Here is a 24,600-nt window from a genome sequence, read left to right as displayed (position 1 = left end):
ACAATAACTACAATACATCTTGTCAGACAAAAATGTAACAAATTCAGAAACACACATGCGTGAACATGAACTGAAAAATTCAACATTTAAGTCTTTTTGTTGATAATAGCTGAAGTAAAAGGGAGTGTCTGCCAATCAAAGTATTGCAAATGTGAAGAGCCGCTCCGACCCGTTTAAATCTCCACCCACCGTCTCACATGAGCGCAGTTTACTGCCTATATAAAGACAGAGATTATCAGACTAAAACACCTGAAAACCACTGGACAGACTCACACCTGATACTCAACGCAGGTATGATGGACAACGATCTACTCAACTTTATTATTTCAATCTCGAATAACACTTGTAGCATTCAGATTGTATCAGGACAGTTAGAAACTTATACATTTATTAACCAATTAATGTCATATTATGATGAGTGATTGATATTTCAGGACTTTTTTAACAAAAGCAACTCTTAAGTGCTGCAAAGTATAAAACTGAATTTTGTTCTTAACTTTATAACACAAAGTCTACATATTGTGATCTTTTCTTTGGTTTTCAGAAAGCAAAATTATTTGAAAAAATCAAGAAATGTCTGGAAAAAAATGGGTTCTCCTTGTCGCCGGCTCAAAGGGCTGGAAAAATTACAAACATCAGGTCCGTGCTTGTTTTGTCATTTTCATGATTTATATATCACTCATGAATCCTCTAGATGTGCTGTTCTTCAGCTTGTATGTGATGACTGTAAATACACATGGAAATCATTTGTTTCATTTGTGTTTCAGGCCAATGTGTGCTGTCACTATCAGTTGATTAAGAGACAAGAAATTCCTGATGAGCAGATTGTGACGATGATGTATGATGACATCGCTGATAATCACAAGTGAGTAATATTTTCAGTTTTGTATGGTGGTTGAATGTAATAGTCACTGCTAAACATTAACCTGTTTATGAAACAACAGTGTAATGGAGCCCTGACACATTAGCTTCTCAGAGAGAAATAGAGGTATATCACTGACTATATCACAAATTCACCATCACTGCTCCAGTCATGTATTAGAAAAACACTTATAAGTGTGTTAGACTTTTTCCTTTTTATTTATTGTCATATTACACATCAAGTGTAGTGCAGTGTAAGTGTAAAGTACAGAAGTCTGTTTAAAAAAAGTTTTAGAAATGAAATAAATAGTTTTATCAGTTCTGCAAACAAGTGATCATAGAATATAGAAAACAGATTGTTGGAAATTGTATTTCACACTTTTCTTCTCTTTCTCTACCTGCAGTAACCACCACAAGCAACAGATTCTCAGTGTACTAGGTAATGAAAACGTGTATAAAGGAGTTCTGAAGGATTACACTGGAAAGGTAACGTTTGTAATGTCAAATATTATGTTGATGTTTATATTCAATATCTGAAAACTATTTTGACTTATGAAAAAATTGATTTTACAGGATGTGACCCCACAGAACTTCCTGAATGTTCTTCAAGGGAATGAGTGCACTGATAAGAAAGTCATAAACAGGTCTGTTTGTCTATTCAGAAGAAATCTTTCTATGCTATACAGAATGTGTGTGCGTGTGTGTGTGTGTGTGTGTGTGTATGTGTGTGTGTATCTACATATATAGGTTTTATATGTTAAGTGACAGCACCACTTTCAGGTCAAAAAGCTATTTGATCAAGTTAGATTTTGGAAACTGTTCTCATGGTTGCACGTCTTACAGTACATGAACTTTTGCAGTGTACTTATAGTTCTTATACCCAACAAAATAATGATAACCACAAGTACTTAATATGGGTCAGGTATAAGTTCAGAGGTGGGTTTAGGGATAGTTATTACAGTTACACACTAGTGTACATGGATAACAGGACTGTGAAATAAAGTGCTAAAATAAATAATCATCTTTAAATTTTTATTTAATGCAGTTGTAAAGATGACAACATCTACATCTACATGACCGGTCTAGGGACAGAAAACACGTTTGAATTTCCTGAGGAGTCTGTAAGTATAAAAAGCAAAGACTCGAGAGACTTTTAGGAGGGACACGATAAACATTATATTTGTAATAATAATAATAATAATAATAGTTTTTCTGAGTCACTTTGGATAAAAGCTAAATGACTAAATGTGTAATGATGAGCCATAATGTTATGATATAAAATAGCCATCATTTATTGTCAATAGTTTAGTCATTTAGTGATTCACTTTTAAAACAAAGCAGCATTCTAATGACCAAACTGATTCAAAATTGTATATATTGTATATATAATATAGTGAAAAAGCAAAGATTAATTATGAGTTAAGATGTTATTTCAGGGTTCAACATGTTATATGTGAACACATGGATTAAGACATAGACCTGTTGTGTTTAAATATGACAACCTGTTGACTTCTACACCATTAATTCTGTATTTCTATGACAGCTTCATGCCAGTGATTTCATTGCAGCAATTCAGAACATGACTGACAAGAATAAATTCTCCAAGGTACATCAATTCATATTTACATATGTTTAATAAAGAGATTCTACACAACTTGTGTAAATGGGCAAATAATCTAATGAATTATCACTTCAATATTAAGAACTCCTTCCCCTCATATGATTGTAAAGCGCTTTGGCTACAGCAATACACAATAAAGCACTATTCAAATGATGATGATGATCTGTATATAATCTTAAAAGATTCAGCCATTGAAACATACAGAACAATCATCAAGCAACACCACACGAGCAATGATAGACAGTAAAGATGAAGCACCCCTTCTGTTTAATAACATATTGAACCTAAATGAGAGCAAAGATCTCTAATCATTTAAAAGATAATTTAATGAGAACTAGATGTTGGTCATTTTAAATATCTTCATTATGTTTATGTTCTGCAGATGATCATATTCGTGGACAGCAGTTATTCTGCAAACTTGTTCAAAAACCAATTGACTGACAATGAGAAAGGCAAGTTAAGCTCCCTTATAAGGGTTTAGGCTCACGCTGGTTTTATTTGAGAGTTCTGTGTCTATAATCCATTTGTTTCATCTGTTCTGAATCTGTCATCCATGCAGTCTTTGTGTTGACTTCATGTTCTCGAGGTACTGAGATCACTCCCACTGATTATAACAAGAAGAGAGACGTCTTCCTCTCTGATAAATTCTCATCTACTTGGTTGCACTTCCTTGATCAGGTTTGTGCTTCTTGCTGATGCATTTATAGGATAAAATTCTTCTGATCTAATGACATTCACAAAGCAGACGTGACAAATATGTGTTTTTTGGCTCTATGTTCACAGGCTGACTATGAAACACAAACATTCGATGATCTGTCGAAGGACAAACAATCTAAACACATAGAGGAGAATCCTAATGCCTGTCCCTGCTTTTTTGGGAAACTGGTAATAAACTTTCAAAAGTTTAACTCATAACTCATTGTTATTATTTTAACAAAACACGATTGAAGCACACAGTCACATTAATGTTTATTTTTTGCCTTTAGGACGCGACGAAGCATTTCCTTAATGAGTTTCTGCAGAAGTAAACAGCGAAGCTGCTCGAACTGTTTTTGAAGAAAACAACGGAAGAAAATGTAATCTGAAGAGCTCTTGTGTTTGTTTCTCTAGATTTATGATTAGAATTAAACTGATTGAAGCATAACACACATGATCGTTTAAATAAATCATTCAACAAAAGTTTCTGGTTTGGCTTTGATTTTATGTTATCAAAAAATCTGTTGTTGAGCTGCATGTTTTTGATCAAAATAGAGCTTGACACTGTAACAATAACACTGGGAATGGGCCTAAAAATAACAGTGACCACTTTTAAATGTCTTACGGTACATTGAGGTCTCAGATTTGATGAATTTTGTACAAACAAGCAAGTTGATGTGGAAACCCTTTCTTACCAATGTCTGCTAATCAGTAAAGTGATAATCACACGAATAAAGTTATGATTAAAGTGATAGTGATTCATATTGAAGTAATAGAAAAGAGTTTTCTGGGCATTGAATCTCAGCCTTAAGCAGGGAGTAGAAGATGACGAAGTTGTTGACAATTATGGGAACGGGTAGGATGATGAGAAGAACCCCGACCGCTGCACACAGAGCCCCAACAAACTGACCTTGAACAGTCCTGGGTAACATGTCTCCATAACCCACCGGTGGTCAGTGTCACCGCCGCCCTCCAAAAGCTGGAGGGGATATCCGACTGATCAGTAAAAACTAATATAAAATGATCAAACCGTCATCATTCATTATTTATATAATAATACAATTAAAAATATCTTTGTTTTTGGCAGTAGAAGTTGAAAATTCCCATAGACCAAAAAGTAAACATCCATATTGACCGATCACCCCACTATATCTGAATGAAATGGTTGTTTCATGTTGTTTAGTTGCAGTCAGTAGATGCACCAGAACTACAGTGTCGACAATGTTGCCAAATCAAAATCTGGTTCTCAACTCTGGCCCGCAAGATCCACTTTCCTGCCGAGTTTAGCACCAAGTCTGATAAAATGAGGCATCAGTGACCTCAGGAACAGACTCGTTCAACTTAATTTTCGGCTGCGGAGATTGTTTGGCATATCGCATTAAAATACTGCTGGCCTATAGTCTGTTAGTGGTATTAACCCGTTGGCCTAATGTCAATAGTGAAATAAGCTAGCTAGCAAAACATTTACATTTAGGCATTTGGCAGACGCTTTTATCCAAAGCGACTTACATTGCATTAACCTATAGGTACATTTATACTTCGGTATGTGCAATCCCCTGGGATCGAACCCACAACCTTGCGTTAATGCTCTTACCACTAGGCTACAGGAAAGCAAAAGTCTAGTGTTAGCCTACATTTAATCACCATTTAATCAGTGCAGGGAAACGTTTAGCACGAATAACCCTGGTGTGAAAATTCCATTTTACATGTCCACTTTATTTTCTTGTTGGCATATATGTGCAGCTAAGTATAAAAATCTGCCGTTTTGATTGTTTTGAGAGGATGATGTTAATTTTAAATTTTCTTCTTTTAAATCTTTCACCAAAAGATAGTTATAATAAATAATAGTAATTTTGTCAAGATAATTTTACATTTTGTCAAATTTTACAATAAAAAGACATTGAGACTGCAAACTGCAAATTTTTTATGGTTGCTTTTAATCTTGCATCAAATAGTGAACTGCATATTAGACTTGCATGCATGTACAAATCATCAGCAGTCAATATTGTGTTAGTACTAGTATTGAACTACAAGAAGCAAGACAGTTGCAAGCCTTTAATAAGAGTTATGTTAAGCTTATGTAAAGAAGGGGCCCAATTTGATTTTTGTCATGGGGCCCAAAATTCCTTGCGGCACCCCTGGTCATCTGAGTTCATTTCATGTTCTTCCAAAACTTCTGTCTCAGTCTCTATTCTCTTTCAATCTTTAAAATTGTTTTAAAATGATTAAAATATTAATCTTTAACCCACTTTAATACAAACAAGTAAACTAAAGATAAAACAGATACAGAGCCCTGATTCCCCTGCTCCCCATTACAGTAATTTTCCAGAAACTTTATGATGTCAACGTTCATGGGCGGGTTTTTCTTTTCATAGTCTCATTATTCCCCACTGATCACATCATTTCACTATCCTTGATATTTCAGAATTTAAGGCCAGCAACATCCATTCTGCATCGTGTCCGAAGCCATCGCGTGTCAAAGGATGGTGCAAATCTGCAGGAGAATCACTAGATGGCGTCATTGCTCAGTTCTGAATTTACGTCCTTGATAAATAAACTGCAGTGACTGCATAAGATGTTTTTATGCTTGTTTTAATAAGGAAAAAAATATGACTCCGTGAATTTTAAAAGGTCATAAAATACCTGCTTTTATCATTTTTAACTTGTAAAAAATGAAGTGAACAATACAATAAAGTGATACTGAAAATGGGCATGTCAGTATATATAAAATATGATTGTAAAATCAACTAAAAAAACTTTTTTAAAGAACAATAAAATAAAAAGATAAAATTTACTTTTTATTTATTGCATGCCACCTTGTTTAAATAATTTAAAAAATCTTTGTAACTCCAAACTTTAGAACAGCGGTGTATGCAAATAATCCTCAGATGCAGAGTAAACTAACTTCATTCAGTCGATTCAGTCACATTTATTCTGGTTACTATGGGTTACCATTTGTCTTGCAAATGAGCTACGGAACATTTAGGCCAAAAATATTGGGCTGTCCAGTATGACTATTGGCATCACCGAATGAGCCTGATGATCCAGTCTGACATTTATCAAGCATCATCTTTTTTGCCCACAATTTGCATCGCTCCTTTGACTAAATTCACAATGCACACAAAGTTCAAAAAGTTTTTTTCTGTGGCCAAGCTGAAATGAAGTATAATGCAATGTCTTCATAGCAACCAACAGGTAACATGAGACTCCGGTTGTAGGTGGATATTTGAGTAAGGAACAAGTGTTCATATAACACAGAGAGAGAGAGAGAGAGAGAGAGAGAGATAAATGAAAGAATACAGATAAAGCACTAGGACCCAGAGGTCTCCCTCCTCCTGTCTTTCCTCTCCAGTCTAGATCACTCACTTAACCTGAATCACTCATGATGTAGCACAGAGATGTCGCAGAGTCCTGAATAGCGGAAGGAGACCAGTCTGAGAAGGCCAGGTGCTGGACCACACGGATAAAACCAGACTTATGAGAGTAAGAAGTTTATGTGTGTCTAACATCTAGTGTGCTGCTTTTAAAGTCAATTTCTCTTTCGCTCTTTTCTGCTCTTCAGGAACTGAAACATCTGTATGCATCAGACTCATTTCATTCTTTTACTTAGCTAATCTCAAATTGACTTGCATTATCTGTAACTTTTTCATTCAGTTATAAAAGACCTGTTTGTTATTCATTTTGTCAGACTGGACAGGATCACACGACTCTTTAGGGATTTGTGGCTTGATCTCAGAAACTTCATAACTACTGTATGTGCTCATGATGTTCTACATGGTCACTCGGCACATTGGATATCTTCACGAACACCTCCACCCAAGCAGATTTCTCAATGATTCGAGTAGGATTCTATCTCACTGTGTGCCCACACCGACCCACCGTTGAACCTCTAGACTGTTACATGACACCAAACCTCACATTGATGTTTTCAGAATCGGTCAGGATGTGTCAGGTCTAGTCGTAGAGGTTAATTGAACAAGATTTAGATGATCTGGACTGTGTTTGTTTACCTGTGTGAGTGACTCTGGAATACGGCCATGGGGAACGCAGCGGGGAGTCTGGAGATGTCCCCGGCACGGGATGTCAAACGGCCATTCAGCGCGTATGGGACAAAACAGGCACAGGCCCCTAAACTCCCCATCCCACCCGAGGAGGAATTAGAGGAGAGATTCAACATCGTGCTGGTAAGTGAATGATGAAATATTCTCATGCACACACTTCACACTTTGGACAGTTCACCCAAAAAGAAGATATTTTGAAGAACGTTGATAACCAAACAACGCCAGCGTTTATCGACTTCCATTCCATGAACACAAAACCACCAAAACATTTCTCCAAATTTCTTCTTTGGTGTTCAACCCATCTCAGATACAGGTTTTTAAATAATGACGTTGTTTCATTTTCGGCTGAACTATCCCTTGAAGCATTTAATGAGTCTGTGTATGCCCCTTAATGGATGCTGGCTGAAATGTGTGACACTGCAGTAACACAACCACACATTTGACCTCCTGACACCATGACACGTGTGTGCTTTCCTATAGCTCAGCGTTAAGAGCGTGGTGCTAGCAACGGCAAGGTCATGGGATCGTTCCCAGGGGATTGCACATACTCAGAAACAAATGTATAATATAATGCAATGTAAGTCGCTTTGGATTAAAGCATCTGCAAAATGACCAAAAATCATAATCATTTCAACTTTATCAGATGAATACAAATGGAAACCCTCAATCCATCCTAAACGTCCAATGGAAATGAAACTTAATGTGATGTTGTGCACTCGTATTGAAGGGTGTGTGTGTGTTCTGACATCTGTCAAATCTCCTCCAGTATGATTGTTATGTCACTGTCTGGCTTAGTTTTGAACACGTCATCAGGTGCATGTGTATGTGCTTTATCTACTGTCTTCATCTAATGAATGTGTCTTGTGAATGTGGCTAGTGATGAAATCAGGATTACTGAACATCAAAGTTTGGAGTCTGGCATTCTTACAGTACATAACACTTCATGCACACTGCAGAACACACAGTATATAGTGTGAGGAATCTTTATATAACCTAAAAACACTTTAAATATAGATTTATTTATTTATTATACATAGGCGGCATTGCGCAACAAACTGATTCCACAATAACATCTTAGTCAAATGTCCAGAGACAGACGAATCTGTAAAACTGGGCCATGAAGTATATTCACAATAGTATCTTTATGACATGGATGCTTTCTATTTTAACAGAACAAAGCCTTCAGCCAACATGTAAATAACTTTATTTAAAGGTCCAGTGAATGATATTTAGTGGCATCTAGCGTTGAGGTTGCGGATTGCGACCAACGTCTCACTCCACACCTCTCTTTCAAAGCACTAGACGGTGGCTGACACAGAACTAAGATGTTGTCACGTTTTCACATTTTTGCTGAAGGAGATCACGTATTTATGAAATGCATTCTGTAGAGCAGCTTGTCTGTTTAAGGCTAAAGTAGAAACAAAATGGCGACTTCCATGTAAGGGGACCCGCCGTGTACGTAGATAGAAAAAGCTAATTTTAAGATAATAAAAACATAAGGCTTCATTCTGTGAGGTCTTTATACACCTCTGAACACGTAGTTATTTATATATTATATTGCATTTCTATCAAAAGATCCCCCTGAAAATGACACACTGGCCCCTTAAAAGGGACGCACAGCCACTTTTCACTAAATATGCTAACATGTAGGTGAACAGGTCTGGCTCAGTATTGACGACTGTATTAGAGTCTGTGTTCATTCATTCAGTCGACATGTTTATAAACCAGATGAGCACTCCACACACTTCAATCACACAGGAGCCAAAGGCCACGTGAGCCGCTCACAAGTATTAAAATACATATACATATGACTAAGAATTGATCTGATTGTCAGAACATTGCACAAGGTCTACTGTACCTACAACAGTTTGTAAGTGTTTGTGTTACGTAAATCGAATACAAATAATGCAAGAAGCATTGACGTGTATTTGGAGCAATTAACCCAAGAGACCGAGTGTAAATGTTACGGCACCAGAGGATGAGTTCTCATTAGTGAAACCAATAAATACTCAAAGTCATTGAATTTAGTCATTAACGATGGGTTTAGAGACTAAACTCATCCAAATATACACACACCTGCCGTTTCCTCTGCATTCTGCTTCTGTTATAATGCTTTCTATCTGTGTAAATACATGCTTTTGGCCCAAGTGTGCAACTTTTCTACATGAAAACTATTGTGGCTTATTGGTGGTGATAGCAGCCATCTGGTGGAATGGAGAATTGTAAGCCTACAGGTCTCTCATTATACAAATGGCTCGGTCAGTTATTGATAGTTTGCACGCGGCCGCCCGAAAGCTGCGACATCCATCTTCATCAGTAAACCACCGTATAGCTGATCCAGAAACAGTCTGGATTTAAATCATTCAGATATGAATCAAAGTGAGTGGTGACTGTATTAATAATGATATCACAGTAGAGACTAGTCTTAAAAACAGAGGTAGAGTTTTAAAACATGATTTTCAAAGTAACTTAGATAAGAAACAATTGTTCTTGGTGGAAGGACTAGAAATGAATAATATTTTGCGCACACACATTGCTGTGTGTGTGTGTACTGCAGTAAACTGATTTGGCCTGCAGTTTTGTGCTGCATTGCTGCATCGATCAGCCAAAATTTCTCTTGAGTTGCAGACGGATGAACGAACACTGTGAACTGTAAATATACACAGTTTGTGTGCGTGTACAGATTCATGAATATTTGTGCCATTCAGAATCAAAAGATAGGGTGTAGATATATGGATTCAATTCAGTGTGAGCTTGAACCTGATTTTTGATGTGTTATCTGTGACAGAGACAGCTGCACCCGCATTCATATTATTATGTTAATTCCGATACTTTGGTATATTTATTTTCCAAATGAACCCACTGAAACGGCACATAAAATAAAGCGGTAACACTTTACATTAAGGTTCCCTTCATAGTGCATTTATAAATGTGTTCATTAATTTACATTACATTTACATTTATGCATTTGGCAGATGCTTTTATCCAAAGCGACTTACATTGCTTTATCCTATACATTTTACATAGGTATTTGCAATCCCCTGGGATCGAACCCATAACCTTGCGCGATTACCACTGAGCTACAGGAAAGCTTTAATGATTACTATTTCATTTACAAATGCATTATGAAGCAGTTATAACTGCATAAAGAAAAGGGGCATTCTAATGAAATACCTGCCAAATAGTGAGCCATTTATAACTCAAGCAAGCATTCCTTTTCTACAATAAATAATAAATAAATGTTTTCTGGTTTTAATGAACTGTCGGAAGTAATTGAATCATTAATAAAACATGACAAACAACTACCTTTACGACTATCTTTGTGCATTAAGTGTTAAAAAGTGATCAAAAGTTTGATGAATGTATCTTAGTAAGCCAGAAAATCACCTTTGGATAAGTATCATGATCTGATGGCAATCTGGAGGACCCCGGAAGACATTCTGAATCAGATCAAGTGAGCAACATGGTTTGAAAAGTGACATAAGATATGAAATATACCATAATAAGAAAAGCAACCTAACGCCCTACTGTCTATCGTCTAATAGCCTTTTTTTATAATTAATGAATAAATACATTTATTAAGCATTTATAACATGCGAGTTAAAAATGGCTCACTATTTGGCAGGTATTTTATTAAAATCCCTTTTTATTTATGTTGTTATAACTGCTTTATGATTTGTAAATGACTTATTAATCATTAATGAACACATTTACACATGCTTTATAAAGGAAACCTTAATGTAAAGTGTTACCAATAAAGCAAACTCGGTCACCTCCGGACTGTCTCTTTCTGTCTTTGTAGGCAGGTCTTGACCATGATAAACGCACAGAACAAACACAGAAGTTTTTGCCATCTGACTTATTGCTGCATTTGGACGTTTGAGTAAAATAGTTATTATTTTCCGACAAGCTGTGACAATGTCTCAAGTTTGAACGTGTTAGCCTGTTTGTTTGGAACGAAGTAGGAAGGAAGGACAGAACATATGACAAGACATAAAAATACCATGAGATGAGTTGAAATATTAAGATAGATGTGTTTTGTCCTTGACTGTGTCTGTCTATGGCCTCCTGTGCTCATTTTACAAGACATCAAAATACGCAGAGAATACTGTGTCTGTAATGTCGCTTATACTCGCACCACTGACGGCGTGTCAGGACATCAAATATACTGTATGAGGGTTTTGGGCAGAACATCAGCAATATTATATTTGAGACTGAGACTATAAAGTGTGTGGGGGGGGAGTATTTGCCCTTGAGCGATATTTCTGCACATTACTGGTTTTTCTTCTCTCGACCTGTTTTGCAAATTAGGACACAGTGCTGACGTTAATGAATAACTGCGTTAACTCAATATGCACAAATATAGAATGATGCAGCAATAGTGACACATGATGTTCTGGAATGAACTTTCAGATATCACATCCCTAGACTCATCATGATGTTTCAAAGATATGATTATACAGTTGTTTCACTACAGTTTTTTAACTTTATTTTAACCATGTTTTTTCCATTTAAACTGTAGTAAAACCATGGTAAATTTTCTTAAGGATAGTTTGTGAAGCTTCTTTTCACCTGCTAACCCATTAAGCAAACATTTCTGTTTTGTTTTATTACGAACGGTATGTTATTTACTTTTACTTTTACTTCAACTGAAAACTTTTAATCTGTTCTATTGTTATTTGAGTTTTTACCAATGCTGGGTTCATACGCGGTCACCAAAACACTTTTGACACGCGGTTGTCAAAAGTTCAGCAAGACCTGTTCTACAATGTTCTCAAAATAAAAGATAACATTCCAGAGTTATCGGTTGAACGAAACAGACGAAGAACAAATATGCTACTGAGCATTCCAAACGTCTTTTGAAGCAAAATAATCTCCTTTAAATTTACAGTCGGGGAAATGAAAGCTTAATCATCTCACCTGCGTAATGCAGGAAGAATGAAGAGATGCGTGAAACTGTGTTCTCAGTTTCAAGTTCACTTGGTAGTGTGTGTATGTGTGTGTGTGTGTGCGCGTGTATGCGTGTGTGTGCATTGATCCAGTCATGCTCACTGGCAACCTGATAAACAATTGACACAATATCTTAATTTACCATGGCATGCATGCACAATGTGTGTATGTGTTAAGGATCATCTCATGCTATACTGAATCAGTAATGATGTCATTATGTCATTGCCGTAACTGTGTGTGTATGTCAGAACAATAGCAAACACTCATGCTGTTCATACATTATTAAGAGGATTGTCATAGCAACATGAGGACACACAGCACTCATCCACCGGTTCAAAAAGGCCATTGATAGAGTCAGCATAGCTTATTACACATGTGATATGTGCAGTGCTCGTAAAGCTGCTCACGGGATGTAACCTCTGAATCATCTGTGACCGTGTGCTGACCGTGTAACTTGTCAGTGCTAAACCAAGTCACTTTGATATCTCAATATCTTTCCAAATCGTGATGAAAAAGTGAGTTTCTTTTGATCCAATAAGGAATCAAGGAATCATCAAAGAACATTTGAAGAGCTCTTTTCCAAAATGCATTAAACGGCAAATAAATAAAAAAATGGGTTTGTCACGCCATTTTGCTGTGTATTAAACCTATTCACTGCTCCATCAATGTTTCATGCCAAATCGCTGTATTTCCTTGTTTAAAATGTTCTGCAAGATGCAGTTTCTTTCCAAAACGCTTTAAGTGCCAAACCTGTTTTTAGCCTAATTGCAATATGTCCTCTCGACCAATCAGAATTCGCTGGTTAGTGGTATTTGTGTGCGTGTTATTTTTTTTATTTGTTGTATGTGGTGGAAAATATTGAAACATGAAATTTTAAATATTTATTTTACTATTTAGTTTGTTACTATTTATTTTATTTGGTTCTTATTTTTTTCATGCATTTGCATTTATTTGATTTATATTAATTTATAGTAAGAGTCCCTGATGTCAGATGTTGCATGTTCTGTTGTTTGTTTGTTTTTAAAAAGAAATAAACCAACATTTTTTTGAAAAAAGAATGGATTTGTAGTGTTTTGAAAAAAAATAAAAATAAACTTTGAATTTATAATCGACAACATTGTTGTTTCATTTAACCATCATTGTTTAACATGTTCAGACTGAGCAAACAGACAATTTTAACAGGATAAATTGAATATTAACAAAATGTATGTGTCTAGGTTAAAAATTTCATTTTCATGAAAACTATTAAAATGGATTTAAAGCGTTTTGGAAAAGAGCTCTTCATTGCTTATTACAATGATGCTTGATTCTGATTGGCCAGTCGTGACATTCGCAGGTTCGTTATTCCCAGATAACAACCGCTTGAAACTAATAACACACGGTAAATCGCATGCAGCAAATCACAAGTTTGGACAAATTTTATATAAATATCTGTATATAACATATACAATCAATACAAATGATTCAACCAAATTGAATGTTTGTGAAATTTGAACAACTTTCTTATATTAAAAAAAAAGTAAACGGCTTTTATTTGTGGAAGGTCTGCATTCCGTAAAAATTGGCTAATAAAATCTTTTTTTCTTTTTTTAAACATGAATGTTATTGAATGATGTCCATCTCTTTCTGTTATTGCAGAATTCTATGAATCTTCCCCCTGATAAAGTAAAACTGCTCTGTGAATATGATAATGAGAAAAAATGGGAGTTAGTTTGTGACCAGGTAAGATATGAGCAAAAACAAAACACCTCACGCACAAACACAAATGAATATGCTTTCAAATATAGAGAACACATAAAAACAGATTTTCTTCCTCTTTTTAAACAAGTGTCGCAGTGGATGGACTGTATTAAGTTAACATGCTCTCACTTGAAGCTTCGCCACATTCAGTCCAATTTATTAAAAAAACTGTGATGTTATGACACAAATGTATAATACAATGCAATGTTAGTCGCTTTGGATAAAAGCGTCTGCCAAATGCATAAATGTTAATATAAACATTTATTCAGCATTAAGTAACTTGGACTGGCCTCGTAACCTACACATTAACTTTGTCACTAAGTAGATGTCAGCCAATCAGAGGTTCACATAACAGTCGTAAAGGTGAAAGCACATCAAGTCTGTTTGAACACATACATTTATTCATGATCTCTCCTCAGGAACGCTTCAAGGTAAAGAATCCTCCTTCTGCTTACATCCAGAAACTCAAGGCCGTATTAGACCAGGGCGGAGGCAGAAAGGTATGAATCTGTACGTCTGTGAGTTTGTTTTGGTGTAGGACGTGTGTGTTAAAAGATAATCTTTGAATTAACAGTTTAAGAGGCGAGTGCAGGAGTCCACGCAGGTCCTGAGAGAGTTAGAGATCTCGCTGCGCACCAATCAGATCGGGTAAGAAAAATCACATGACCACAAAACACTTGCCTGTGATAGATGTAAGTGGAGATTTTCAATTGTTTTCCAGTATTTTAGAGTCATTCTCTTTTCTCTTTAGATGGGCTCAGGAGTTTCTAAATGAAGAAAATAAGGGCTTGGACGTGCTTGTCGATTACCTCTCTTTTGCTCAACGTGCTGTCACGTATGTACATCCCAGATAAAAAAGAGGAACGTGACTTCTCAATATGACAAGGCTTCTGGGAAAGGGACGTGCTATGACTGATCAAACGCTGTGTCTGAAATCGCTCCCTATCTCCTTTATAGTGCACAAATCAGTGTCCGCCATTTTGTGGTGTTGTAGGAATTCTGAGAGAACAACTCATTCCTTACATTCGTTCACTACCTTTTACCCACAATGCCTTCTGATTTTGAGTGTACAGTTCATCCAAGCGTTTGATGAGAATCATCATGTCCGGCATCTTTTAGTGCTGGGACGGCTCGATATATCAGTTTCAAACAATGTTTCTCCTGCTCTCCGTGCTGCCGTGTGGCCGTGCCGCATGCTTTTCCGGGAGAATTGTCCGAGCACAGAAATAGTTCATAATACGCCCAACTCGTTTTTTGACAAGTTAACCATGTTAAGCATGAGAAGACAGCACGTTTAACATTGTAAAGAAGTCAGAATGCATGAAACACCGTTGCAAGGCCGCTTTAAGATTATAAAACTACTGTCTTTTGTTGTTGTGGATTATGATTTGGGTCTAAAATATATCTCACGGATGGCCAAATCAGAAACTGGGGAACAACGTTATTTTTCACATAGCATTAACGTCTGAACACATGTAGGGTATGCTAGCTCACTTTGTTTTACAACTAGCAGTTAACCATCGGTCGGAAACTAAACAAAAAGGAAAGTGTTTGTCATCTCTTCTTCTTTAGTCGTCACAAGTGTATTGGTATAAGGGGGGCGGCCAGTGAGAAGACTCATGTTATGTGTCAGGTTTGTGTTCAAGTAAATGCATTTGCTCACGTTTGCCACTGGGATCCTTCTGTCTCCACTCAAGCTCCGCCCACAAAAACGTGTTACATTGTTTACTAACAGTAAAGGCGTCTATAAAGCTGACATGAAACAGCTATCTCTATCCAATAACACTCAAATCACGCAGCTAGTTGCTAACAAGTATAAATTTGGATACAAAAAAATAATTTTTTTGTCAACCTAACCAAAAAAATACATTTCAAATCTCTTTGAGATATTAAACTATGTTAAAGTATTATATTATCCAATGGAATTGAATGGCAAATAATGTTTCCCGAGTGTCTCAAGTGTTTCTACATGTAAAGTTCTCAACAATGACTCAAACATGCTCATGGATGCAAAATTAGGCATCAAAAGCCAGAGATCCTCAGACATTTCCCATTCGATCTCTTCAAGGCCAAATGAACCCAATATCCTTCAAATAGAGTCAACTTTTAATATGAATAAATTCACACTTTAACTTGGCTGCACTCTTAACAATACACATCAAATAACTCAAACTGCTTTTCCAAAGATATGACATGGACGGCCCTGATAACGGAAGTTTCGATGAGAAATCTGTGGAAGATCTGACCGTGAGTGCAACAAACTCCCCTACCCACAATTCACCGCGCTCAGGGCGGCCCTTCACCACAAGGTCAGTCATTCATCTCATGCCAAATGCAAAACAAACACACCCGTGCAATCATTTTCATCAGGATCAACTGCATTCCTGTTACACAGAAAGTGAAAGTGTGTAAAGTTCTAAAGACGCCACATGCTACTGCACACAACAACATTCATATTTTATATGAACTTGTGCATTAGTGTTATAATGGTACGATGAAGACACACGTTTCCTTGAATAAAGACTAAATCCACATGCAAATGCTACTGATGTTTGCCACATGAATGATTTATTTGTGTGGATCTGTGTTCTGTAGAAAAGCTCTGCGTTACTCTCGACTGCTCAGCCAGAAGAATCACCTTCACCTGTGCATCATGTGCCTGCGTGCCATCATGAATTACCAGGTACTCTACACTAGTTTGGTCTCATCTGGTCTGGTCTCAGGTCTAATAAACCTCTCCATGTCTCTGTGTTAGTTGGGGTTTAATGAGGTGATGTCTCATGCCAGCTGTGTCAATGAACTCACCCTCAGTCTCAACAACAAGAGTGTCAGGTGAGAGGTGTGCCAGGTGTCTTCATGTGTTTCCAGTCGACTGCATTGTTGTTTTTACACACTGTACGAGTGTGTTTGTGTGTGTTAGGACCAAGGCTTTGGTTCTGGAGCTTCTGGCAGCGGTTTGTCTGGTCAGAGGAGGTCACCAAATGATTACTGCTGCCTTTAATCATTTCAAAGTGGTAAGAACACTTGATATCTCTCACGTACTCTTCTGACCCACCTTCTGGCTGTAAAGTGATGTCCTGTAATACTGTAAGAAAGAGCAAATTCACTATCAGAGATCAACAAACTTCCCGTCCAACCTGTCACCTTCTCTCACTATCTCTGTCTGAATCTCTCTCTGTGACGGTTCTTCACGTCATTTTCCTATGAAAAGGCATTCCGTGAGTCCAGATTTAGATAGATATCTCGTACACCAGACATTTTTGTTTTACTCCAGCTGGAGTACATGATTTCCTTTTGATTAAACTAATGGACTTACCCCATAAAAATGACAAAAAACAACAGGTTTAAAATGTCTGGGCATTTGTGTGTTTGCGTGCGCGTATACATTTGTCTATATCTGCAGGTGTGTGGAGAGAAGAACCGATTTGAAAAGCTAATGGAATATTTTAGAAACGAAGAGAGCGACATCGATTTCATGGTGAGAACATATAAACCTCTCGCATATTTTACTATCTTGTGGATTAAGATGCACATTCGTTCAGGTTAAGTTTGTCCTGCACAAACTGCCCAAAAACTTCCTAAAATCTATTCATCTTAAATCAAGCAAAATGTGATTGAATTAAAGGGATCATTTGAAACTCTGACAATCATTTACTCGTCCTCTTGTCATTTTGAGCCTGTATGACTTTCTTTTCTCCCCAGAAAACAAAAGAAGATATTTTGAAAGACCTTGTTAACCGGCACCCATTGTCCCATGGGTGCATGTGATGTTCGGTTACCAACGTTCTTCAAAATATCTTCGTTTGTGATCTGGGGAAGAAAGGAAGTCATAAAGGTTTCAAATGACAAGAGGGTGGGCAAATGATGACATAATTTGTGAACTATGTGAGCAATGATACGGTTTTCACCATTTCTCTTCTAGGTGGCGTGCATGCAGTTTATCAACATTATAGTGCACTCTGTAGACAACATGAACTTTAGGGTGTATTTACAGCATGAGTTTACACAACTGGGACTCGACGGTTATCTGGAGGTGAGCAAAAAATGAATGTAAAGAACGAAGTGAACATAGTTAACCCCGGAAAAACATTTCTGATGAACAGTGGTTCTCAAACCTGGGAGGCCCTAAGATGGATCCAGGGGGGCCACCGATTTTGTGGCATTTTATGAAATATATCAAATTATAATAGATTTTATGCAACCAAACCTCAGAAAATAAACCACCGACCCAAAGAATTGATGTTCCAGCATTGTGTAACTGACGTTTTAGATTAAGATTATGAATCTTTATATGGGGAGCTGAGCACTGTACTCGACACAAAGAGGGCCTTACCACGAAAAGGTTTGAGAAACCACTGCTGTAGAAAACCTCTCCCCACTCCAAACCCTCACAATAATTGATCCCTTAAATCAGAGGGATAAAACAGGTGGATAACAAGAATGCACATTTATACTTAAAATTTCTGTTTTGATCTATGTGTGTGCTTGTAGAGCTTAAACGCAACTGAAAGCGAGAGACTGCAGGTACAGATTCAGGCGTATCTTGATAACATGTTTGATATTGGAGCAATGTTAGAGGACGCAGATGCCAAAAACACAATAATGGAACATCTGGAAGAGCTACAGGAAGAAAACACACAAGTAAACACATCCAAAATACACAAACACTATTATGTTACAATATATCAAACCTTCCTAAACCAGAAGATTTTGAAACTAATATTAATGGGGGACTGAAGGCTTTGCTAGTCGAGAGTATAGGCCGAACTGAAAACTTGGCACCTGGTTTGGACACAGTGAAAGAGTCAATGCATACTACTGACCGAGCAGAACGTGTGTGTTCATGACAGTTCATCTTCAGACTTCAGCAGTGTGAGAATGAAGCCGAGAAGAAGACGTCTGAACTTGAGAAACAACTCGTACAGAGCGCCAAAGAAGTGGAACTGCTGAAGGTAACGCTGCTTTTGAATTCACATATAGTGCATGCTTGCTTATATACTGTGTGTGCGTTTCCTAACCTGTGTGTGTGTGCGTTTAGGAAAGTCTGAAGGAGGCGTGTGCTCAGGTCTCCCAGCTGCAGCAGAGAGAGAAAGAAAGAGAGAGAGACATTGAGAAAGACAGACAGAACTCTGCCAAAGCTTTGACGGAGCTGGAGAGGATAGCTCAGGTTCTGGAGGACAGAGGTCTGATCTGCATGGAAAGATCAGACTCCGGCTCTCTGGATGTTCAAATCATAGCTGCCACTAACACTGATGGTAAGACCCTAAATATTTATATATTGTCAAATGGACTCATTAGAAAAAGTAAATAATGGTAATTTTTCTTCCTTGAACAATATGAAGTACAGTAGTCTGCTCTCTTTTCATTTGTAGATAAGACTTCTACAGAAAACTCAAAGACCTCACCTGTGAAAGAATCACAGCCTCAGGTTCAAGCTCCGCCCCCAGCCCCTCCACCTCCAGTCTTCAATGCTCCTCCTCCGCCTCCTCCTCCTCCACCCCCTATGAGTTTAGCTCCGCCCCCGTCACCTTTACCTGTAAGGGCGGGTACAATAGTGACAGGTGAGAGCAATTATGTACAGTAAATTATGCTCTAATAAATGGCTACTAATTGATGTACATTTATCTGCTGCACGTTTTTCCTGTGTGTGTGTGTTTAGGTGTTAAAGGCAAGAAGCCGATCCACACTAAGTATCGTTTGCCTCTGCTAAACTGGCAGGCTTTAATGCCAGAACAGGTGGCTGGGACCGTCTTCACAGAACTGGATGATGAAAGTGTTCTTGGGGTGAGATCTGTGTGTGTGTGTATGTGTGTAACTAGGGTACCTGAATGTGGGCGGGGCATAGCCACCTGGATCTTGTCTTTTTTATTGGTCAGTTAGCATAACCTGTAGAAGCAACCTAAAGTAGTAACCTACATATTTTATATGAATATAATCTCATATTATATAAGGATAATTAGAAATGAAAACGATTAACTGCAAAAACAGAAATGAAAATAAATATATAAAGACGGCAAACAACAAACATTATGTGGCCCAAACTTAACTTCCAGTTTGACCTCCTCATAGAATCAATAACCGTCAAGTAGTTTTCACTTAATTTAATACAATTAATATAATATTAAATATTAAGCTAAACGAATATAAATGAAATATAAAATAAATTAATTAAATAAAATAAATTATATTATAACACAGACCGGAAGTGCTTCCCATGAAACTATCTAGCCTAGCAATACATAAAATAAACAATAAAATAACAAGCGCACAAAATTGTTCCACATATTAAACTAAAGACAAAACTAAAGGAAAATAAATAAAAAGCTAATTCAAAATATGAATAAAACAACAATAAAACTAAAAACAACCTGACTCGTTACAAACATTAATGCATAGTGAATCAATTTGTGTGTCCAAACTTTTGATGTCAAACTCTTGCGGTGAGAGAACTTCCATTTGTATATATAGTGTCAGTCCTATGAATTATTAGTTTTAAATGATTACAGTTTTTAATATGTGGTAAAACAAAAAATCTACTGGGATTCAAATAGTTTTGGCTTTCTGAGTCTCAGTGCGCCCTCTAGTGGACAACACGTTTGCATCCCTACTGCAGTGATACTTTGGTTATAAAATGTGTGCAGGTCTTTCGCTGTGTCACTGCCATTCATGTGTTTGACATCTGCTGTCTGTGCAGGAGCTTAACATGGATGTTTTTGAGGAGATGTTTAAGACCAAAGCTCAATCTGCTCCTGTTGATGTCGGAACTCTGAAGATAAAAGTGACTCACAAAGCATCAAGTAAAATCTCCCTACTGGACCCCAACAGGGCCAAAAATCTGGCCATCACGCTGCGCAGAGGAGGCATGAGCGGAGCACAGATCTGTGATGCCATAGAAACGTGCGTCAAAAATCTACCATCACCTGATTCTCCTTCCAAAACATGCTTATATAAACCTGATCCTCTCTCTCTCTCTCTCTCTCTCTCTCTCTCTCTCTCTCTCTCTCTCTCTCTCTGCAGGTGTAATCTTGATTTGCTAAACTCAGATTTTCTGGAGCAGTTGGAGCGTTTCATCCCATCTGATTATGAGCTGAAGATGATTCAGAATTTTGAACGCGAGGGACGGTCCCCGGCGGAGCTGTCGGAGGAAGACAGATTCATGGTGGCATTCGGTAAAATCCCACGTCTCTCGCAGAGAATCAGCACAATGACATTCATGGGCAGTTTCAGCGAGAGCATCCAGCTTCTACAGCCGGTGAGTATGTGCAGTACACATCCCCATCAGATACAATAACGTTCGGAAATCAAACTCAGACTTTTCTCTTTTGTTTTGTTCTTCACATTTTTCACAGCAATTAAACGCAATTCTCACTGCATCCATGTCCATCAAATCCTCCAGCAAACTGAAGAAGATTCTAGAGGTAAAGAAATCATATATTCCAGAAGTCTGTGACTTGACTTACATTTCAGTTAATACTGACAAAAACAAAACATCTTTTCTCTAGATCATTCTTGCGTTTGGGAATTACATGAACAGTGAGAAAAGAGGCTCAGCATATGGATTTCGACTCCAAAGTCTTGACCTGGTATTTGATTTTGATAATGCATTAGATCACGGACGAATGCTATTTAGTGAAGTATAAATAATAATAATAAATAAGTGCTGGTGATATAGTTTCAGATCTCATGTGCTATTATTAAATGATGTTTACAGAAATGTCCGTCTCACATTTCTGCAGCTTTTGGAGATGAAATCCACAGATCGAAAACAGACGCTTCTGCACTTCATCGTCAGCATCATACAAGAGAAATATCCACAGCTGCAGAACTTTCACACTGAGATACACTTTCTGGACAAAGCGGCACTCGGTGAGTAAACCTCACCTGTCCTTCCCTAAACAAGATTTGGGATATGCTTTAGATCCGCTGACAAAAGAATAAAGCACACTCAAGTAGACTAACCCGAGTGGTTCTCTCAGTGTCCCTGGACAGCATCATTGCAGACGTGCGCTTGCTTGAGAAGGGAATGGAGATGGTACATAAGGAGTTCCAACAACACAAAGACAGCGTTGTTCTCACAGACTTTCTGTCCAAAAACGGAAGTCTTCTGGACAGCGTGCTCAAAGACAGCAAAACAGCTCAGGTGCAACACTTCTTTCTGAACACGCTGCATTTCAAATGAAAATGAATTAGATGTCACATGCTTTAGTGAACACAGGTTCACCAGCATTACTGATGTCCGTCCGTCTCTGTGCAGGAGGTGTATCACTCAGCTGTGGAGTATTTTGGGGAGAATGCCAAAGCCACGCCCCCTTCTGCGTTCTTTCCTATTTTTGTGAGGTTCATCAAAGCCTATAAGGTAATATCATAACAGCATACATGAACCTTTTGTATTACTAAAAAGAGACTAAAATACAATTTCCAATGAATAAAACTAGAGTGAATGTCATCAGTTTTCGTCGACCAAAACTAGACAAAAAATAGTATATAGTACAGTTTAGTAGTACAGATAATTCTGACTAAAATAAGACTAAAATGCTCAGACTTTAGTGGACTGAAACTTGACTAGACTAAAAAGAGTATGAACTAAAACTAAAAAACACTAAAATGACAGCTTGACACAAAGACTAGAGTAAAACTAAAATTATATCACTATATAAGAACATTATTCTCTCATTATTTGGTGAATGTGTATAAATATTTAGAAAGAACATTTATATAACTTACTTAACAGGAATTTCTATTAAACACATATTTTTGTAAACTGATTGTAAATGAGTGTAATCCAAGCATGCAAATTGTGACGTGTTGATGTCTAGATTCTTTAATCACTTGTTAGCAGCAAATGTGCAAATCCTGCAAATAAACTAAATAAATAATAAACGGTGTATAACTGTCACCTTTTCTCTCTCTCTCTCCGTGTTCCGGTAGCTGGCCGAACAAGAAAACATGCACCGGAGGAAGCATTTCTCTGAGAATGAGGACAGCGCAGACTTCGCCAACTCTGAGCCTCCCATGATGATGTCTGCGACTCATAAGGTAAAGAACCAGAACATGAAAAGACGGGAGATCAAATGGCAACAGTTCATGGAAACGGTCTGTTCGTGTGAGCAGGTGCCCATGTTGCCGCGGTTACCGCAGATGGATCTGATCGCGGAGCTGAAACGCAGGCAGGTGTCGCCTCTCGTTCGAGAGGGCAAAGATGGAGCAATCGAAGACATCATCACAGGTTAGTCTGGGGTCAAAGGTCAAATGGCTGCTTCTGCATGCTACCCACCCAAAACAGCGTGAGATGAGGATTCGTGTGCCAAATCACAATAGATTAAATACAAAAGTGTGAAAGCGTACATGTGTGTACAGACAAATTAAATATTTAAAGCATGAACTTAAATAATGAAAAATCGACAAATTCAGATAGATGCTTAAGATGACATGTTCTGTCAGAGCAAACATCATCTGACTTAGTGCTCAAAGGAATTTTAGAGCATCTCAGGACTGGCGTACTATCTTACATACTTAAAAAATAAGTCGTTTAAGTGTAGAATGCAGCTAATTCCACACTTTAAATAGACTTGACATCATATTTATCAATCAAATATATGATTAATAATATTGTGTTTCCTTCTTGCCTCTCAACGCTCATTTCCTGTTACACACTTTCTTGAATGTTGGTACATCTTTTGATATTTGGGGGGCTTAAGTGTGGATTCAGATTTGCTTATATATACATACATGCTCTTATAAAGACTGGATGTGTTTTTGTGCTTCTCAGCTCTGCATGCGGTGCCGTTTGTGGCGCATTCAGGGAAACGTTCTTCTCGTCTGCTCTGTGATTCTGCTTTCAGCGAAGCCACTTCTGTATAACTGTCTGTTTTTCTGTGGCTGAAGGTATCTTTCCTCTGTCTTCTCCATCTCTCCAGGCATCTCTATCTGTTTGCTCTGCTATCTGTTTAACCTTCTAAAACTTGCTGCAACTTGTCTTGGCCCCTAAACTCTGATAGTGGGGTCCTTCCAGTTTTTAATAGGTTCTTTGCGGCCTGTTAATGATGTCTTGAGTATTGTAAACCTTCTTTGAGAGTTGCTGACTTTGTGTGTGTGTAGATTTGAGGAACCAGCCGTATATCCGAGCGGACGGAGGCAGACGAAGCGCCAAATGGAAAGCAGCTCAGCAACTTCAAGTGTCCTCAGATATCTCCCTGTAACACACACACGTCTGAAAGAACTCCATGATGAACAGGGAAGCCAAAAAAAACTGTTTACAAGAAATATTTAAACTTCCATATTTAATATGAACTTTAAATTAAGTTGTATAAAGAATCAATTCAAGATTCATTCTATATGTATCCCATTAAGAATATAAATTTCACCCCAAAATTACAAAGAACATATTTTGAATGAATTAAAATGGAACTTCGAAACCACAATTAAGCAAATACAACCATGTTCAAATAATGATAAAATTTCTGTCTTGTGTTTCTTTTCATTTTGGGGTGAAGCATGACCCGAGATTGTTTTATAAACTTCATAATTTTCTACCACATCTTTGCTCCTTACTTTAAATAGCAGTGGCTTATCAGTGTATATTGTATTTTTCATACAAATCCATTACTATATCTTTCTACATACATATGACATAATAAAGATTTTATACTGGATGACTGGCACATATCAAAA

General features: G+C 37.4%; 2 protein-coding genes across 2 annotated transcripts; both read left to right on the top strand.

Moving 5' to 3' along the window:
• The first annotated feature begins 229 nt into the window (after positions 1-229).
• LOC130417119 (legumain-like) lies at positions 230-3,658 on the top strand. Its single transcript, XM_056742422.1, has 11 exons — positions 230-291; positions 545-639; positions 768-865; positions 1,266-1,347; positions 1,435-1,505; positions 1,907-1,982; positions 2,405-2,467; positions 2,865-2,934; positions 3,042-3,160; positions 3,266-3,367; positions 3,469-3,658. Exons 2-11 carry the CDS (start codon positions 574-576, stop codon positions 3,508-3,510), a joined length of 789 nt encoding a protein of 262 aa, XP_056598400.1. The 5' UTR covers positions 230-291; positions 545-573; the 3' UTR covers positions 3,511-3,658.
• Positions 3,659-6,524: 2,866 nt separating this feature from the next.
• Positions 6,525-24,581, top strand: LOC130417111 (formin-like protein 1). Its single transcript, XM_056742414.1, has 27 exons — positions 6,525-6,661; positions 6,867-7,362; positions 13,828-13,911; positions 14,349-14,429; positions 14,504-14,577; positions 14,681-14,764; positions 16,116-16,238; positions 16,525-16,612; positions 16,685-16,761; positions 16,850-16,943; positions 17,333-17,407; positions 17,852-17,962; positions 18,421-18,570; positions 18,780-18,881; positions 18,968-19,184; positions 19,302-19,490; positions 19,589-19,713; positions 20,624-20,826; positions 20,947-21,181; positions 21,279-21,347; positions 21,432-21,512; positions 21,666-21,795; positions 21,906-22,069; positions 22,184-22,285; positions 22,858-22,965; positions 23,041-23,155; positions 24,028-24,581. The coding sequence occupies exons 2-27, from the start codon at positions 7,216-7,218 to the stop codon at positions 24,126-24,128; spliced, it is 3,129 nt and encodes a 1,042-aa protein (XP_056598392.1). The 5' UTR covers positions 6,525-6,661; positions 6,867-7,215; the 3' UTR covers positions 24,129-24,581.
• The last annotated feature ends 19 nt before the right edge of the window (positions 24,582-24,600 follow it).

This window comes from Triplophysa dalaica, unplaced genomic scaffold (assembly GCF_015846415.1).
Source record: "Triplophysa dalaica isolate WHDGS20190420 unplaced genomic scaffold, ASM1584641v1 Contig16, whole genome shotgun sequence".
NCBI classification, from domain to species: domain Eukaryota; kingdom Metazoa; phylum Chordata; class Actinopteri; order Cypriniformes; family Nemacheilidae; genus Triplophysa; species Triplophysa dalaica.
The sequence above is the reverse complement of the archived record's forward strand: the minus strand, read 5'-3'. Positions and strand labels throughout refer to the sequence as shown.

Coding starts and splice junctions, on each gene's coding strand:
- LOC130417119 (XM_056742422.1), top strand. CDS start 574: ATGTCTGGAAAAAAATGGGTTCTCCTTGTCGCCGGCTCAAAGGGCTGG. Junction 866..1,265: donor GACATCGCTGATAATCACAA/GTGAGTAATATT, acceptor CTCTACCTGCAG/TAACCACCACAAGCAACAGA. Junction 1,506..1,906: donor GATAAGAAAGTCATAAACAG/GTCTGTTTGTCT, acceptor TATTTAATGCAG/TTGTAAAGATGACAACATCT.
- LOC130417111 (XM_056742414.1), top strand. CDS start 7,216: ATGGGGAACGCAGCGGGGAGTCTGGAGATGTCCCCGGCACGGGATGTC. Junction 16,944..17,332: donor CCTTTAATCATTTCAAAGTG/GTAAGAACACTT, acceptor CTATATCTGCAG/GTGTGTGGAGAGAAGAACCG. Junction 21,182..21,278: donor GCATCCAGCTTCTACAGCCG/GTGAGTATGTGC, acceptor CATTTTTCACAG/CAATTAAACGCAATTCTCAC.